This window comes from Zootoca vivipara, chromosome 11 (assembly GCF_963506605.1).
Source record: "Zootoca vivipara chromosome 11, rZooViv1.1, whole genome shotgun sequence".
Lineage (NCBI taxonomy): Eukaryota > Metazoa > Chordata > Lepidosauria > Squamata > Lacertidae > Zootoca > Zootoca vivipara.
The window spans coordinates 35025235-35041544 of record NC_083286.1 but is presented as its reverse complement, the minus strand read 5'-3'; the positions used below and the strand labels follow the sequence as shown (position 1 = coordinate 35041544).

The following is a 16310-nucleotide window of genomic DNA, read 5'->3' as shown; positions in this document are numbered from 1 at the left end:
TTTTCTTGCACAAGGCTCTTTAAAATAATCAGGAGCAACGCTATGGAATGCTCTTGTGTGATTTCCATAAATTTCAATTGCTAGGTAAAATCCCAGGGATTGGCACATATACAAATGATTTCCCCTTGTTTTTAATAAATGTTCTTGGAACATTTATTAGCAACAGCTACTAAATGCTCTTGTGCAATTTCCATAAACAATTGCTAGGTAAAATCCCAGTGACTGGTACATATACAAATGATTTCCCCTTGTTTTTAATAAATGTTCTTGGAACAAAAACTATTTTCAAAATAATCTTAATTTTTTTTAAAAAACAAAACTTGCTCAACCCTCCCTTATACAATAAAGAGAACAGTATGAGACATTATGTACATATTTATATATATAATATTATATAGCACAATAATGGAATTGAATAACCAAGATCAGATGTTGCTGAAGTACAATTCCCATCAACTGGAGGGACAAAAGTTCCACAATCTTGACCTAAATTCTAGAAACTTTATTGCTATGACATCATACAGTACATGGAGAGTTTTTGTGAGGTGGGCGGAGTTGGGGCATTTCCAGAAAACATTAATTCTTACTGATCAAAACTGGAGACATATACCATCCTGTCAAAATTTGTAACAGTTCTCTCAATGCCATATTTAAATAAAATGTTTTATTTTTATTCCAGTTTTTCCCAGATCCCCATAGGCTTATTTTCTCCAATATTTTAAGCCCATTTAATTATAAAGTGTTTCATTTTCTGGCTCTCAATTACACTTGAACAATAAGACATCAATCCTAGAAAGTACCGGTAGATAGTTATTGCTGGTGGTTATATCAGTGATGATTTTGACATGCTCTTACCTCCAATACTAGTGACACACATGCAGGAAAGAATGTCATGAAGACAAAATAGTTGGCCAGGACAGACATACAGCCAAAACAGCACATGATTTCAAGCTGTCTTACTCCTGTTAGGGAGACAAATACCAAGCAATTAGAATTTCTGTTTCCCCCCACTGTATTTTCATATGGATTTTAAATGCATACAAGCACACCTCTAGACACTGTGGCACATGCACTCAATTCAAAATGGACAGAAGTGAGAAGAAAGTAGCTTCCTTGTAATCCCTCTTCCTACTGGAAACAACACACAGCTTGCTACTCATGACCAGCAATTTTTAAAAGTCTGTTGGGATCAGTAAATGTGAAGCTAGAATAATCCCAAGGCACATTTATTTACATGTTTATGTACACCATATTTGCCTTTGCAGAATTGTACAGTTGCAGGGGACTAGCCAAAGCATGGCCAAACTTGGCCCTCCAGCTGTTTTGGAACTGCAACTCCCATCATCCCTAGCTAACAGGACCAGTGGTCAGGGATGATGGGAATTGTAGTCCCAAAACAGCTGGCGGGCCACGTTTGGCCATGCCTGGACTAGAGGGAGGGGGTCACCTAGTCCAACCCCCTGCAATGCAGGAATCAAGGTTAAAGAATCCCTGTAAGATGGCCATCCAACCTCTGCTTAAAAACCTCCAATGAAGGAGAGCTCACCACCTTCCAAGGCAGTTTGTTCCATTTTGAAATAGTTCTTACCAGCAGAAAGTTCTACCTAACATTTAGTTGGAATCTCCTTTCTTGTCATTTCAATCCACTGGTTCAGGCCCTACCCTCTGGAGGAGAAAACAAGCTTGCTCCATCTTCCATGTGACAGGCCTTCAGATATTTGAAGATGGCTACCGTATTAATACTCTGTCTTCTATTCTCCAGGCTAAGCATACCCAACTCCCTGAACTGTTCCTCATAAAACTTGGTTCACCTTCTGCCCAAATTCCAGCTTTTCAATATCATTCTTGAACAGTGGTGCCCGAAACTGGACACAGTACAGTGGTACCTCGGTTTATGAACACAATTGGTTCCGGAAGTCTGTTCATAAACTGAAGCGTTCATAAACTGAAGCGAACTTTCCCATTGAAAGTAATGGAAAGTGGATTAATCTGTTCCAGACGGTCCGTGGAGTACTTAAACTGAAGCGTTCATAAACTGAAGCGAACTTTCCCATTGAAAGTAATGGAAAGTGGATTAATCCGTTCCAGACGGGTCCACGGAGTACTCAACCTGAAGCGTACTTAACCCGAAGCATGGGTGTAATTGGTTCCGGAACTCTGTTCATAAACTGAAGCGAACTTTCCCATTGAAAGTAATGGAAAGTGAATTAATCCGTTCCAGATGGGTCCGCGGAGTTCATAAACCGAGGTGTTCATAAACCGAGGTTCCACTGTACTCTAGTTCGATTCTGACCAAGGCACAATAAAGTGGTATTATTACTTCCCTTGACTTGGATACTATGCTTCTGTTGATGCAGCCTAGAATTGCATAAGCTTTCTTTTGCTGCTACACCACACTGTTGAATATCTATTGCAAATTGGTATTTTCTGTTCATATTTAGCTTAGGAAGACTGAGGACTTACAAGCTGTACCCTAGAAAGCTGTTGGTCAGCCTTAAAGGCGTTTCAAACAATAGGTTAAATCTACAATAAGTTCTGTTCATGAAAGGATGTCTTCCCCCACCCTCATCCATGCAGTAGCTCCCAGCTTTGCCAAAGAGTGATAGGGTGCTATACGGCATGGGAGGGAGACGGGAGGGGAGAGTCAAGCTGAAAATCACACATCTTCTCTAAGCAGAAGTGTCTTTCTGCTCATGCAAGCCGGCTCTTCATTCACCCAAACATATTACAAATTTATGAGCATGAGCTTGGCAGTTAACACAGCTATGTATAGAAACATGGGCAGCATAAGCTAACAAATCCCATCTTATGGGTACAGGTTAAGAAAAACAAAACAAGAATAATTTTAAGATTAGCCTACAGTTACTATGTAAAAAGAAGTTCAATTAGTAACTAGTGCAGGCATCCCCAAACTGTGGCCCTCCAGATGTTTTGGCCTACAACTCCCATGATCCCTAGCTAACAGGCCCAGTGGTCAGGGATGATGGGAATTGTAGTCCAAAACATCTGGAGGGCCGAAGTTTGGGGGTGCCTGAACTAGTGTGTCTACCAATTAATTCTGACTTCTTCAAGACTCTCTTTGTACACTATGGTATAATAACCACATAGAGGCAACTCCTGGTTTAGGTGAATCTAAATGACATGCGATCTCGCACATGTGCACAGTACCGAACCCAGAAATAGCCCCCAAAAGGGGTAGGGCCAGCTTACACACGGGGGTTCAGAACAAAAAACCCAAGCAATCCTCATAAAACGAGGATTGACTGTAGTTATAGATATGGGATGACACTTAAAAAAATTTTTTAAGTGTACAAATATTTATGTAGTGCTGTATCATAAAAATATATCACAATGGTTTACAACATGAAAACATAAAACCAAACAATATCATAAAAAGCTAAAAACAAGCAAAATGAAATTAAAAACAAACATCAAAAGACCACTGTGAGAGATATAAATTGCATGGATTGCCTTAGACAATATTTAACTATGCAAAATTCCTATGCAACACATTGGCACTGTGGGATTAGCACATGCAATGGTTACAAAGAACCTGTGCCAAATATTTTCCTTAAGATGATAATTGCCTTCGTTGCAAAAAATGTGACCAGCTGTTTAATGAGGGCTTGGTACCTCCGCGTTAAGGGAAGAGAAAGGAATGAATCAAGAGTTATTATGTTCTGCACACAATTTCACTTGCCATTCATAACAGACATATGACAAGAGAACAAAAGAAAGTTGCATATCTCATTCCCCCTACCCTCTAGTATAAAACAGAAGTAAAATTATGAATTCATTTGTGTTCTCAAAGCAGGAACCTTCCAAAGCCACAAAAACAGCAATAATCATAATAAAGACTCCAGTTCAGCCAACACAATTGCCACAAGAAGTAGTAAGACACACAGCTGTCTATGAGATACAGTGGTACCTCTACTAACGAATTTAATGCGTTCCGAACACACATTTGTAAGTCGAAAAAATGTGTAAGTCGAATCCCATAGGAATGCATTGGGAGAAAAAATTCGTAAGTCGAAGCAACCCTATCTAAAAATTCGTAAGTAGAAAAAATCCTATCTAAACTGCATCCAAGATGGCGGACGGAGCTCCATTTGTAAGTAGAAAAATTCGTAAGTAGAGTTATTTGTAAGTAGAGGTACCACTGTACTAATTTGTTCGGTCAAGCTCCTGAAACTTGTTAAGCTTTTTGTTGTGCTCCTCAAAATTCCTCAGCTTACCAGACATGGTACCAACGCCAATGACAAGACATTCAACAAGAGCATCAAGTGTAAATGTGGGACCCAGGATAGCCATGCCACGTGAAATATTTTCTCTTACTTCATCCTATACAAAATAGAAAAAAATTAAGTCAGTTAATATACAACAGTGCTGGGGAAACCGGCCCTACAAATGTTGGACTTAAACTCCAATCAGCCCCAGCAAACATGACCAATCATCAGGGAATATGGGTATTGTAAATCTGATCTGGAGAACCTGTGATCCTCAAGATGTTGCTGGACTACAGGTTGAAAAAATTGTGTTTGCTAACTGCATTGGTGGAGTAATTAAGAAGCAAGCAAAATATAAAAGATTGTTTTGTATCCCAAGTTCCCTCAAAACTGGATTTATTTAAGTAGCAAGAAAAGGATTAGACCTAAGGGAAAACCCATGCCTTCTTCTTTTCAGACAGTACTGCAACAATATACTTTTACAATAGAGATTAAATATCACATAAAGGAAACACTGAATGTAAATTTATACAAGCTCATGTATAAACAGAGGTGCGAAGATTTGCTTCAAAATTGTCCCTAAGACTTTGTTCTCAGAATATCATTGTATGGAATCCCTATTTCAAAATGTTCTTTATCAAGTGGATAAGTTGGCTGACCTGCGAATTGGAACTGAGCGCAAATTTGGCTAATGCGCTGGCCCTGGAGAGGTCAACCAGAAGCAAGAAGAATGGCAGGGCTTCACTGAAAAGATACAAAAATTATTATAGACATGCAAAACAGAAACAAAAAACCCCACATCTTAGGAGGCAATCCCAGTTACACAAGCCCAAGTAACCTGTACCAGAATTAGTTATGATTTATTCCTTAAACTTCAAATACCCATTAAACAGTTTTATGTGGCATGTATTTGTTTGGATACACTCGACATAATTGATCTTCCACTTGTCTATATTAGATAGGTAAAGGCATGAAGAATGTATAATGTAGGCAAAGCTAAGGTTGCCTGGAGAACACAGAGTAACAGCAACCATGGCACAAAGAATACTGGAGAGGGAGAAAAGCCCTCTTTCAGCACTGAAAGGGAAATAAGAGGAAATCTCTGTGGAAGCCTGTCAATCAGATTTTTGGGGCCTAGCATTCAACATTTGAAAGGAAAACACACAGAAGGGGAATTAAATCCCAAAGACCTCTATTGTATAACTTCACATGAAAGGACGGTCACGCCAGAAGCAGCATAAAAAGATGCATGTACAATTTCTTCATGTGAATGAGATGAGGCTACCCTGAAGACTTCTGGAGTGCCCTCCTATTTTGTTCCACCTCTCCAATTCTTAATTTCAAGACTAGGGTGGTCAACTGTCAAAAAAACCAGCTCCTGAATAGATGAAGGTATATTTTCAAAAAACATAGCAATGAATAATACGTACTTCAGGCCTGTCAGTTCTTTATCAAGGAAATGAATCACTACTGTACTGAAGACAAAACTCGAGAAGATTGTGAAGAGCCCAGCAATACCTGCCAAAATGAAAAAGGAAAGGTCTATCTAAAAAGGCATTAAACAAATACAGACACACTTCCTTGCAAAATAATATTTTAAACCTAATCCAAATCCTTCCCTTTCCAGAAAGCATAGATACATTGGATTCTGTTGTGAAACTGCTACACCATTTTGCTTCATGTTACACTTTAGGACAGATGTGGGCAAATAGATAATAATGTTCTATTTATCCATGTGCTTCTGTCATTCTGGTCTCATATTAGTAATTCTAAGGGAGAATCCAGAGTATAGAATACTTTCTCTCTGTTTCTTTAATTTTAAATATAAGATATTTGGGGCAAGCTGTCTAATCAACGACAGAGCTGGGAAGCAGGACATAGCACTGAATTTGCCCTGTGGCCAGTAGGAACTTTAGATTATAGGATTGAATTCCTGACCTGTTGGGGGCCAAATTTGTTACAAGGATACTATCCCGCTGACTAAAATGCTGGGACATTAAGATGCATTCTTATCCTCGTTCAGCTAGAACTGCCAAACCACTAGTGATCCTCTGCCACCTGCCCCTTACATTTTCTCATTTACAAGTAGACGGTGGGTTCCCTTTCCATTGCAAATGGGTTCTGTTGGCTAGATCAGTAGTACTGTATTCTGGAAAATACAGTTAATCAGTAGAACATTTACATGCACCTTTCACAGCTCTCAGCAATGCTAAATTGCACCTGCACAATTTTTCCAGTTGGCAGAAATGGAAGTCCTCAGGTTTTCCTCAGTTATTTCAACATTTATTATCTTGAATAACTGCTGGGCCATTCCGTGAAAAATGAGCCTGATTAGAAAAAAATTATTTTTAAAATATACTTATTTTACTTATAGTTTCATTAACTAAACATATTAAAGTTCAATATTCCAAAGGAAAAAAGAATTTGAAATTATTTTTTTTCATGAGAAATCTGAGCTTGAAGTTTCAGTATCATTTTTCTGATTGTGTAGCTTAATTTTGTTCATTTAGGTTGGCATTATTTTTTAAAGATAAACAAAAATTGTGGTTGTCATTGTTGGTATATTATTAAAGTGAAGAACTTTGTCTACACATTGGACTTGAAAATTTTTAAATAGGTAAGTTATTTCTATTTTATTTTTATTATTGAATGGGATGCTGTTTCAGTGTCCCACCCGTGACAGCAAAAGGTACAAAAGTTTATTTTGTGATAAAACTAATTTATAGGTTATGTTTGTTTTATTGTGGGAGTATGTATTAGAGTATAACACACCTATCAATAATAAAAATGCAGTTAATTAATGTAAACACCATGAAATTTTAATAATTCTTTTTCTGTCCCACCCGTGACAGTTTTCAACTTGTTTTACTGTTGTAGCTTGAGTTAGTGATTTCAGCAAGTGATTTCAGCTCTCTGCAGACAGGAGACAGATTCCTCATGTAACAATTCTTTATTCTGGCAAACAAGACTGAGGGACTGAGGAGAGGGGAACTAGCTAGAAAGGGATACATTTTGGAGGGAACAATCTCAAGCAATCACAAAGCTGCCTTTTGGTGGAAACCAATAAGACTAAGGCGCCAAATGCAGCTGCTTGAATGAATCAATAGTAGCTGTTCCTTCTGGAACATAAAGGCAGTTACCGTTACTTTACCCTAGTACGAATACATACAGTAATACAGATAATATAACCTTTGAATCAATACACAAAATGGGAAAGACTACATCTGCAGAACGTATGAGAAAGCTGCGTGAAAAACTAAAACAAGATAAAAACGAATGTGAAAGCTTCAAAGAAAAGGAGAGGGTCAGAGATAAGAAGAGGCGAGAAAAGTTGGTAAAGAATTTGTCTGCAAAATCACTTATGGAATACAGACGGAAAGAAACTGAGCGCAAAAGAAAGTACAGACAAAAGATAAAAGAAAAAAATCTAGGCCAATTGGCGACACTACTATTCCAGAGATTGGGTCATTTAAATGCCCACAATCTCTTGGAAAGGCTGTTACCAAAGTTAAAAGAGTGTTGCCATTAAGTCCACGGAAAAGAATAAAGAATAGCCATGTTACGAAAGCTTGTGTATGAGAGTTCACCTCAAGCGCCAAAACCACTACAGTGGTACCTCGGGTTACGAACGCGATCCGTTCCGGGTCGCAGTTCGTAACCCGAAAAGTTCGTAACCCGAAAAGGGCCCAAACCGCCTTTTGCGCATGCGCGCGCGGCAAAATACTTCCCGGTTTGCGAAGTTCACAACCCGAGGTACGACTGTATATGATAAAAGCCCTAAACAGAACACCAAAAGTTCTATTATTTCACAAGATAATATCTCAAAGGTCCATGAGTTTTATAATTCAGATGATATTAGCAGGCAGGCACCAGGATTTAAGGATGTCAAATCTATTAAAGATCCGACAAGTGGAAAAAGAATCAAAATCCAAAAGCAGCATATGAATATGACAGTCCAAGAGGCCTATGCCTTATTTAAGATTGCATAGCTGCCAAGTTATCCCTTTTTTTAAGGGATTTTCCCTTATGCTGAATAGGCTTCCTCGCGAGAAAAGGGAAAACTTGGCAGCTATGAGATTGATAATCCAACAGTTGAAATCAGCAAATCAAAATCAAGAAAATATTTTTTTAATAGATTTTAATTTTAGTACAGTGGAACCTCGGTTTACGAACACAATTGGTTCCAGAAGTCTGTTCTTAAACCGAAGTGTTCGTAAACCGAAGTGAACTTTCCCATTGAAAGTAATGGGAAGTTGATTAATCCGTTCTAGACGAGGAAAAACACCCCCTAGAACGGATTAACCGCTTTGCTCCGATGCTGCAGCCGCGAAAGCGGTCCCGGCCTCCGCAAAGGCATCGGAGCAAAGCCCCAGCCTCCGGAAGGCATCGGAGCCGGGACTTCGCTCTGATGCCTTTGCGGAGGCCGGGGACCGCTTTCGCGGCTCCCCGGCCTCCGCAAAGGCATTGGAGCGAAGTCCCGGCTCCGATGCTTTCCGGAGGCCGGGGAGCGTTTCCGCGACTGGGCTGTGCAGCCGCGAAAGCAGTCCCCGGAACGCTCCCCGGCCTCCGGAAGGCATCGGAGCCGGGACTTCGCTCCGATGCCTTTGCGGAGGCCGGGGAGCCGCGAAAGCGGTCCCCGGCCTCCGCAAAGGCATCGGAGCGAAGTCCCGGCTCCGATGCCTTTGCGGAGGCCGGGGAGCACTTTCGTGACTGCAGCCCAGTCACGGAAACGCTCCCCGGCCTCCGCAAACGCATCGGAGCGAAGCCCAGCCTCCCCGAAGGTATCCGACGCTCCGATGCCTTTGGGGAGGTTTGGCCTTTGCTCCGATGTCTTCGGGGAGGCCGGGCCTTCGCTGCGGGCCTCCAGGAGGCATCGGAGCGAAGGCCCGGCCTCCCCGAAGGCATCGGACGCTCAGTAGACCTCCGGCACCTCGGTTTACTAACTTCCGGGTTAGGATAGTTCGTAAACCGAAAGTTCGTAAACCGAGGTGTTCGTAAACCGAGGTACCACTGTAAATACAACATTATACTTTGTAGGCTATGGTAGATAGTAAGTATAGTAATAGCAAAAGGTTTTTTGTAATTATTCTATTTTTAACAACCTTAATTGTATGTTAAATCAAGTGTATGCCAGACGCGTCCCACCCGTGACATTTCATTGTCCCAACCGTGACAGCATTTTTTCCTTAATTTTGTATCATTAAATTTCTTAACCTGAATTTCTGATTGCATAGTTGTAACCAATAAACATTGATTTAAACAAATATGCTGAGTTTATAATTGATTCACCTCCCAACTCACAGAGTTTTTCCATAAATCAAACTTATCTCAAGCCCCATGTCCTTTTTTTGTCCCACCCGTGACAATACTTTAACATTTAATAAAATTGTCAAAAATATCCATAAAAATAATAAAAAATTAGTAAAATGTTCAGTATCTTATTAAGAACATAGTTCAAATTTTGGTTGTTAATTTTTATGTATATTTACATTCTTACACATGTGTGAATACCAAAAAACATGGTCCAAGTGTCCCACCCGTGACAATGGAATGGCCCTGCTGTAAAATATAACAGAATGGATCCAGTTTCCCATTTGGGAAGAGGCTTCCTTCAATTTACAGAAGACACGAAGAGCCTATGGAGGCCCCCTGCTGGAGAATGGGGCTCATGCAGTTTTTACCAATAACCTCTGCACTGCCTCTCATGCTGTTTTGAAGGGTCCTCCAACCCTCTGACATATTTTCAGGAAGCTGCAAAGGGAAGGAACAATCTGCAAAAATTGCCTCCCCTAACTCCCCTCCTCCTGCATGAGTGAAAGTTGGCTCAAAGCAAATATGAATTCAACCCAGTTGAGAAATATTTTGTGTGCTATATGCTGCACGCTTCTCTGTTAGATTGGTGCCGAGTCCCAAACAGGACCTGCCCCAGGTCATAAACAACAAAAAGTCCTTCTAGTACTGGCAATTTTCTTGTTCCACTGCATATTCATGGCCCAAATTTTACTTATGCTGGCACCAATTTGGGAAATCCCCATACACAAACTTGTTTTTATGCATTGTTCACAATTGACAGATCAGGGCACATGTGTTTGGGAGTAAGTTATTATCCTTCATTTACTTGGGTGCTTGTTTGTTTATTTTTACTGACATACATTAATAATTATATAAATCAATGTATCTTACCTAAAATATATTTTGACCCAAGCTGCCTCAGATTCTGAAACTGGAAGTATATATAAAGGATTGCTATACAGCGTGTGATTGTCAGGATTATGATATCACTGCTCAAAACGTCCTGAAAGAAAGAAATATAATCTAAATGCATTTTTAATATAAAAATTGTAAGTAAACTGCATTTATGGAGCAGTTTCAGAAAACTCATATCAGTATTTTGGGTGTTTATCTGACAACTTAGTATACTGCATTTCACTAATCACTACAACTCACAACTTACTACATTAAAAACTGCAGTCTAAAGGTAAAAATGGTAAAGGACCCCTGGGCAGTTAAGTCCAGTCAAAGGTGACCATGGGGTGCGGTGCTCATGTCGCTTCAGGTCAAAGGAGCCAGCATTTGTCCACAGACAGCTTTCCATATCATGTGGTCAGCATGACTAAATCGCTTCTGGTATAATGGGATACCATGACAAGTGCCGTCGCGCATGGAAATACTGTTTACCTTCCTGCTGCTGCATTACCTATGTATCTACTCACACTGATATGCTTTCAAACTGCTAGGTTTGCAGGAACTGGGACAGAGCAATGAGAATCCAGCCTGTTGCATGGATTCAAACGACTGACCTTCCGGATCAGGAAGCCCTAGAGGCTCAGAGGTTTGGATCACAGCGCCACCCGCTCCCTATACTGCAATCTACTGATATATTTAGACCTCCAAAACGGAAGAGAATGCAATCTATGTAAATTAGTCAAAAGATACCCTGGTAGCTTCAGTGAAGAAACATTTAATTATGAATTTCAAATAAGATGCTTATACTGACAAGTAGTATTTAAAAGAATAAGTTTAACTTCTTACTTCTTCAAATTTGGGGCATTCATAATTCCAGCCACAGATCTTGTCGTTACCAGTGAACATCTTCATGGACATCATACAGATGGTAAGAGTTACAGTTCCCACTATGACCTCCCATGGGTGTGAGGCCACGAAAAGGCCGTGCATTCGAAAGAGTCTGGACAGCATTTTCAAAAGTTCTTTCCCCAAATCTAAGACAAAATGCAAAGAAATAAAAATACAGTATAGTTTGTTTGTTTTTTGCTCAGGTAAAAGTCAAAATTTTAAGGAATTCCACAATGGCTCAGCTATCATATTTAAAGCATTAATCCATGAAAACAGAAAATTAACTACAAAAACTCCTGTCTTCTAAAAGACTTGAGAACACTTTCCCTCCAAGAATGCTTCAAGAAGCTTTAAGCAGCATCCTGCTGGGTCACACCGAGGCTCTTCCTCCAGCCAGCAAGTGCAACTGATACAATAGTTGGCAAAACTCCTCAACACTTGTGCCTTACATAATCTCTTCATCAAATAACAGAGTAGGATGGAATCTTCAAAACGTCATTTTGTCCAGCTCCCTGCCAATTTTATCTATGAACTCTCTGGCACATAGGGCCTAATGTCTCTGTGAAATTACTTGTCCTGTGGTGCCTCAACTGTTTGAAGCAAAAGTGCCAACACATATGCTGCACTACTTGAGATGTGTTCCGATGTACCGTAAGTCATTCAAATGAGGGAAACAGTCTAGGGTTTCATCCTGGTTTGCTAGTTCACCTGCAATATATGTAGGAGGCCAACACACAGTCTTGCTAAATGTACCCTTCAAAATGGTGCCAACACCTTCCTTTGTTCTCTTATAAGGAACAGGACACAAAGCTTTCACAAGGGTACTGCACTATTAATTCAGTTGTAATACCTCTGTGAAATCTTAGTTGTGTACAACTGCATGACCAGTATGTTCTGTTTCTCCCTTTGCACCCCCAATTTTAAATCCACCTAGAGCAGGCATGTCAAACCTGCGGCCCTCCAGATGTTTTGGACTACAATTCCCATCTTCCCCAACCACTGGTCCTGCTAGCTAGGGATCATGGGAGTTGTAGGCCAAAACATCTGGAGGGCCGCATGTTTGACATGCCTGACCTAGAGGATAAACTCTTCAGGAGGTCAATATAAAGCAGTTGTTATTTTCTTTAGGCCACATATGATTGAGAGAGAGATATGTGGGTGGATGGGCCAACAAATTCATTTACAAGGATGAATTATGCAGAGTTTTCAAATGATGCTGGGTTTTAAAACTATTTTAATAAAGTTTACAGGTTAACTCAGGCATCCCCAAACTGCGGCCCTCCAGATGTTTTGGCCTACAACTCCCATGATCCCTAGGTAAGAGGACCAGTGGTCAGGGATGATGGGAATTGTAGTCCAAAACATCTGGAGGGCCAAAGTTTGGGGATGCCTGGGTTAACTTATATAAAACACAATGCTGTGTCTATTTCAAAGTTAGGCTTTATAGGCAAAATTAAAATACAGGTTCCCACTGAATCTTAAATAGTATCTTTTCCCTCATAAAAACAAACCTAATTTCTGTCAATACTCGTGTGCTGGCCCTGTCAAATATAATACTGTTAGCATAGTCCGCTACAGATCTACTAATGCTACATGTAAATAGGTTGCTGTACATATTAAGTGCACTTAAATATGAGACATGTAAAACTTTTTCGTCAATTTGTTTCAGTCCTTATTAAGTTTACAGTACTTTGAAATCTATTTTAAGCCAACATACACAAAATATTTCAAGACAAAGTGGGAGTTCGGCTCCATTAATGCCACAACAAATAATTCAGAAGCAATCTGGGTTTATTTTCCATCAATCAGGCTAGCCACTATAACCTTTTCTCAAAAATATCACCAATCACGTAACATCTTCATTAATCTTCCAGAAAGCTGGTACAGAATATTTCAAGAATAAGTCATATTGGACATTTTCATTATAACTGCCTAAGTCTCCTGTGAAGTATGAATGCTAAAAAGTCACACTCTCAGATATGATTAGTTTGAAGTAGTGTTTGAAATAGTGGTCAGTTACGAGTCAGAAAGGCTTTAGTTTAGTGCACACAGTCTCCCACTCAGACCATTAAACAGGATCTTCATCTCCCTTAAGCAATTATTGTTGCCCCTTTATGAGAGGTTCTGCTACTGAACATAATTTTGCAAAGATTGCACTTCATAATCACAAAGATAAATATATCCTCTCTTCAATGAATACCAAGTCTCCAAATAAAGAATGTGATATGTTGTGGGACGAAAGCTTCAAACCTTCTAGAAGGCTCTAACTTTAAGAAACCAGGAATGTGACTGGTTTATTCATTTAATTTGTATAATATCCTGAATATGACTAAGCATTTTAGATTTCACTTAGCTTTATAAACCCACATGTAGATATTACACTTTACAAAGTAACCTTCTTTGAGTACCATTTATTGAGCACTTTTACCTTTCAGTAGTCACTTAAACCAACTATTCTGACCAAGCAGTTTGTATAGAAATTCACAGATACATTATTATTGTATCTAGCTGCAGCCACTCCCGTTTCCTACTTTCCTTAGGCACAATAAACTCAGCATGATTATGGACAAATGGAAATTCCAAAATAATAGTCACTTATATATAAATATGAAGTTGGTGTTAATTATGATTGCATTGGAATTATCACCACTTGTTCCCAAATTAAAGCAATACAGTGCTTGGAAACGTGCTATTTAATTCACTGGTATTACTTCCTAGTATTAATTATCAAGGAAATCCAACCAATTACATAGTATTAATTATCAAGGAAATCCAACCCAGTCCTTGATGGAAATGAGATGCAATACTTATCAGTGAAATATAATTAAATTCTTAAAAGCGATAATCGGATCACCTTGAGCACTACTGCTCCGCAAATATGCTGCCACCAACCACACCCCAAAAGCACCCTTCCTTACGCAAATACTGAAAAATGCAGCCTGAATAAAGAGAGGGTGGGGAAGCGATTAGCAACGACCATCTGAACCATAGTTGCTAATGGGGTCTTCATATTCATACTGCAGCTGATTTCTGCCACCGCCGCCCCTCCCCCCGGAAACAGCCGCATCTTCCTGAGCAAAGATCAGTTTCAGGATGCTCCTCTTTTAGGCTTGTTATGGTAATCTCTCCTCAGCCTGAATGCGTAACGCTGGACCGAATGCCGCTCCGCGATGCTACCTGCCGTAGTAGCCAAGGAACCAGCCTCCTCCTCCCGCCCCCCGCCCTTCCTCCCAGGGCCACGGTCAAGGGATGCTGCCCACAAGGACCTTGACCGCTGCCCACAAGGACCCGAAGGACGGAGCAGGGAGGCCGGTGGAAAGTTCCAGGCCGGGATGGGCTCGGTTAGTTGCGTCTTGTCTTTTCGGTCTCCCACGCCCAGGGAACCCCTTGAGGAAACCGCCAAATCCCAGCCTCTAGCAGGCATAGGCAACCTTGGCTCTCCAGATGTTTTGGAACTACAACTCTAGCTAGCCCATGATCCCTAGCTAACAGGGCCAATGGTCAGGGATCATGGGAGTTGTAGTTCAAAAACATCTGGAGAGCCAAGGTTGCCTATGCCTGCTACGGCCACCTCCGCCAGGGAAGGGCATTCCGCCTCCTTCGCCGGGGATGGACCGGTGGGCAACCGTCAGCGGCGCCACCACCCTCGGCTTCCCCTCCCCACGCGCGCACCCTGCCATCGTTCGGCCGACGGTACCCCGAAAGACAGCGGGCACTTCAGCCGGTTTCGGAGGCCTCGGCGTTCCCTCAAGAAGGAGGAAAGGAGGCGGACAAGGTCCCCTCCGCGCGGAAGGAGAGGCTGTCCGCGGCACGCCTGCCTAGAATTCTGCCCCCAGCGCGGCGACGCTCCCCTTGTAGCGGCCAAGTACCTCCTTCAGGCAACGGCTGGGGTTGGCAAGACCGGCAGCTTCCTCTCTCCGTCGGCCTGCTGTACCTCTTTCTCTCCCTTGCTCCTTTGCCGCAGACTGAAGCGCCCGCTCTCCCCGCTACGCAAGGACACCAGGCTCGCGACACCCCGGCCAGCGGCCATCGCCCGATCGCGTAGCCAATAGCAAGCGCTCGCCACGCCCAGCCCAGGTTTCACGTCACCCCGCTCCGTCGCCTTGGCAACCAGCGAAAGGGAAGCGGCGCAGCGCCCGACTGATCAGCAGGGGGCCACGCGCCATCTCGCCACGGGAACAGCGGCCAATGAGTCGCCGCCCAAATCTCCTCGTCGCCTTCTGAGTGGCTCGCGGCCGCTGGCCTTCTTTCGCATTTGGGCTTCCGCGAGCCAATTGGCTTTGCGCTGGTCAGCGGGAGAGAAGAAAGCTCAGAGGGCTCTGCACATATTTCCGACCCGCCTTCACTGCTGCTCTGAGTGAGGACTGTACGTACATCTATCTCGGGGATTAAGGTGCTCTGCTCTCCTGTTAAACATCACTTCCCTGGGTCGTAAATGCCATTGGAACTGAGAAGATTGATACAATGATGTGATTTCTTATGAATTTTAAAAGTTATCACATTGAGCCAGTACATAGATACATTTATCAGTGAATTGCTAGATTTGGTTACAGGTAGGTAGCCGTGTTGGTCTGACGTAGTTGAAACAAACAAGCAAAAAATTCCTTCCAGTAGCACCTTAGAGACCAATTAAGTTTGTCATTGGTATGAGCTTTCGTGTGCTAGATTTGGTAATGTGCAGCAGAGGCTCTTTCTTTGCCTTGTGGTGTGGAGAGGCAAGGCTTTTTTGGGGGGAGGTCTCTCACACACACACCCCTCCAATTTCCCGGTAACACCATCACAGTCTTCCATTGTGCCAGAAGTGGTTTTGTCATGCTGGCCACATGACCTGGAAAGCTGTCTGTGGACAAATGCCGGCTCCTTCGGCCTGAAAGTGAGATGAGTGCTGCACCCCTGTATGTAGTCGCCTTTGACTGAACTTAACCGTCTAGGGGTCCTTTATATTTACCGATTGAATGCTAAAGAAGCAGCAGCAGCAATCCTATAATTTGCAGAAGAGAAATACAGTGG

The 16310-nt window shown here is 41.7% G+C and overlaps 1 protein-coding gene across 2 annotated transcripts in view; it reads right to left on the bottom strand.

The window, feature by feature from the left end:
- HMGCR (3-hydroxy-3-methylglutaryl-CoA reductase) overlaps positions 1-15359 on the bottom strand; it is a 28133-nt gene extending 12774 nt beyond the window's left edge. Inside the window, exons 1-7 of one of the 2 annotated variants that reach the window (XM_035099954.2) lie at positions 15170-15359; positions 11259-11446; positions 10410-10521; positions 5657-5744; positions 4886-4970; positions 4236-4341; positions 856-962 (exon numbers count right to left, since the gene is read on the bottom strand). In XM_035099954.2, the coding sequence (XP_034955845.1) occupies positions 856-962; positions 4236-4341; positions 4886-4970; positions 5657-5744; positions 10410-10521; positions 11259-11423 (663 nt within the window). In that variant the 5' untranslated portion in view covers positions 11424-11446; positions 15170-15359. Of the gene's footprint in view, positions 1-855; positions 963-4235; positions 4342-4885; positions 4971-5656; positions 5745-10409; positions 10522-11258; positions 11447-14997; positions 15109-15169 lie in introns of those variants that run through there. The other variant, XM_035099955.2, reaches the window with a different exon arrangement.
- Between the last annotated feature and the right edge of the window lie 951 nt (positions 15360-16310).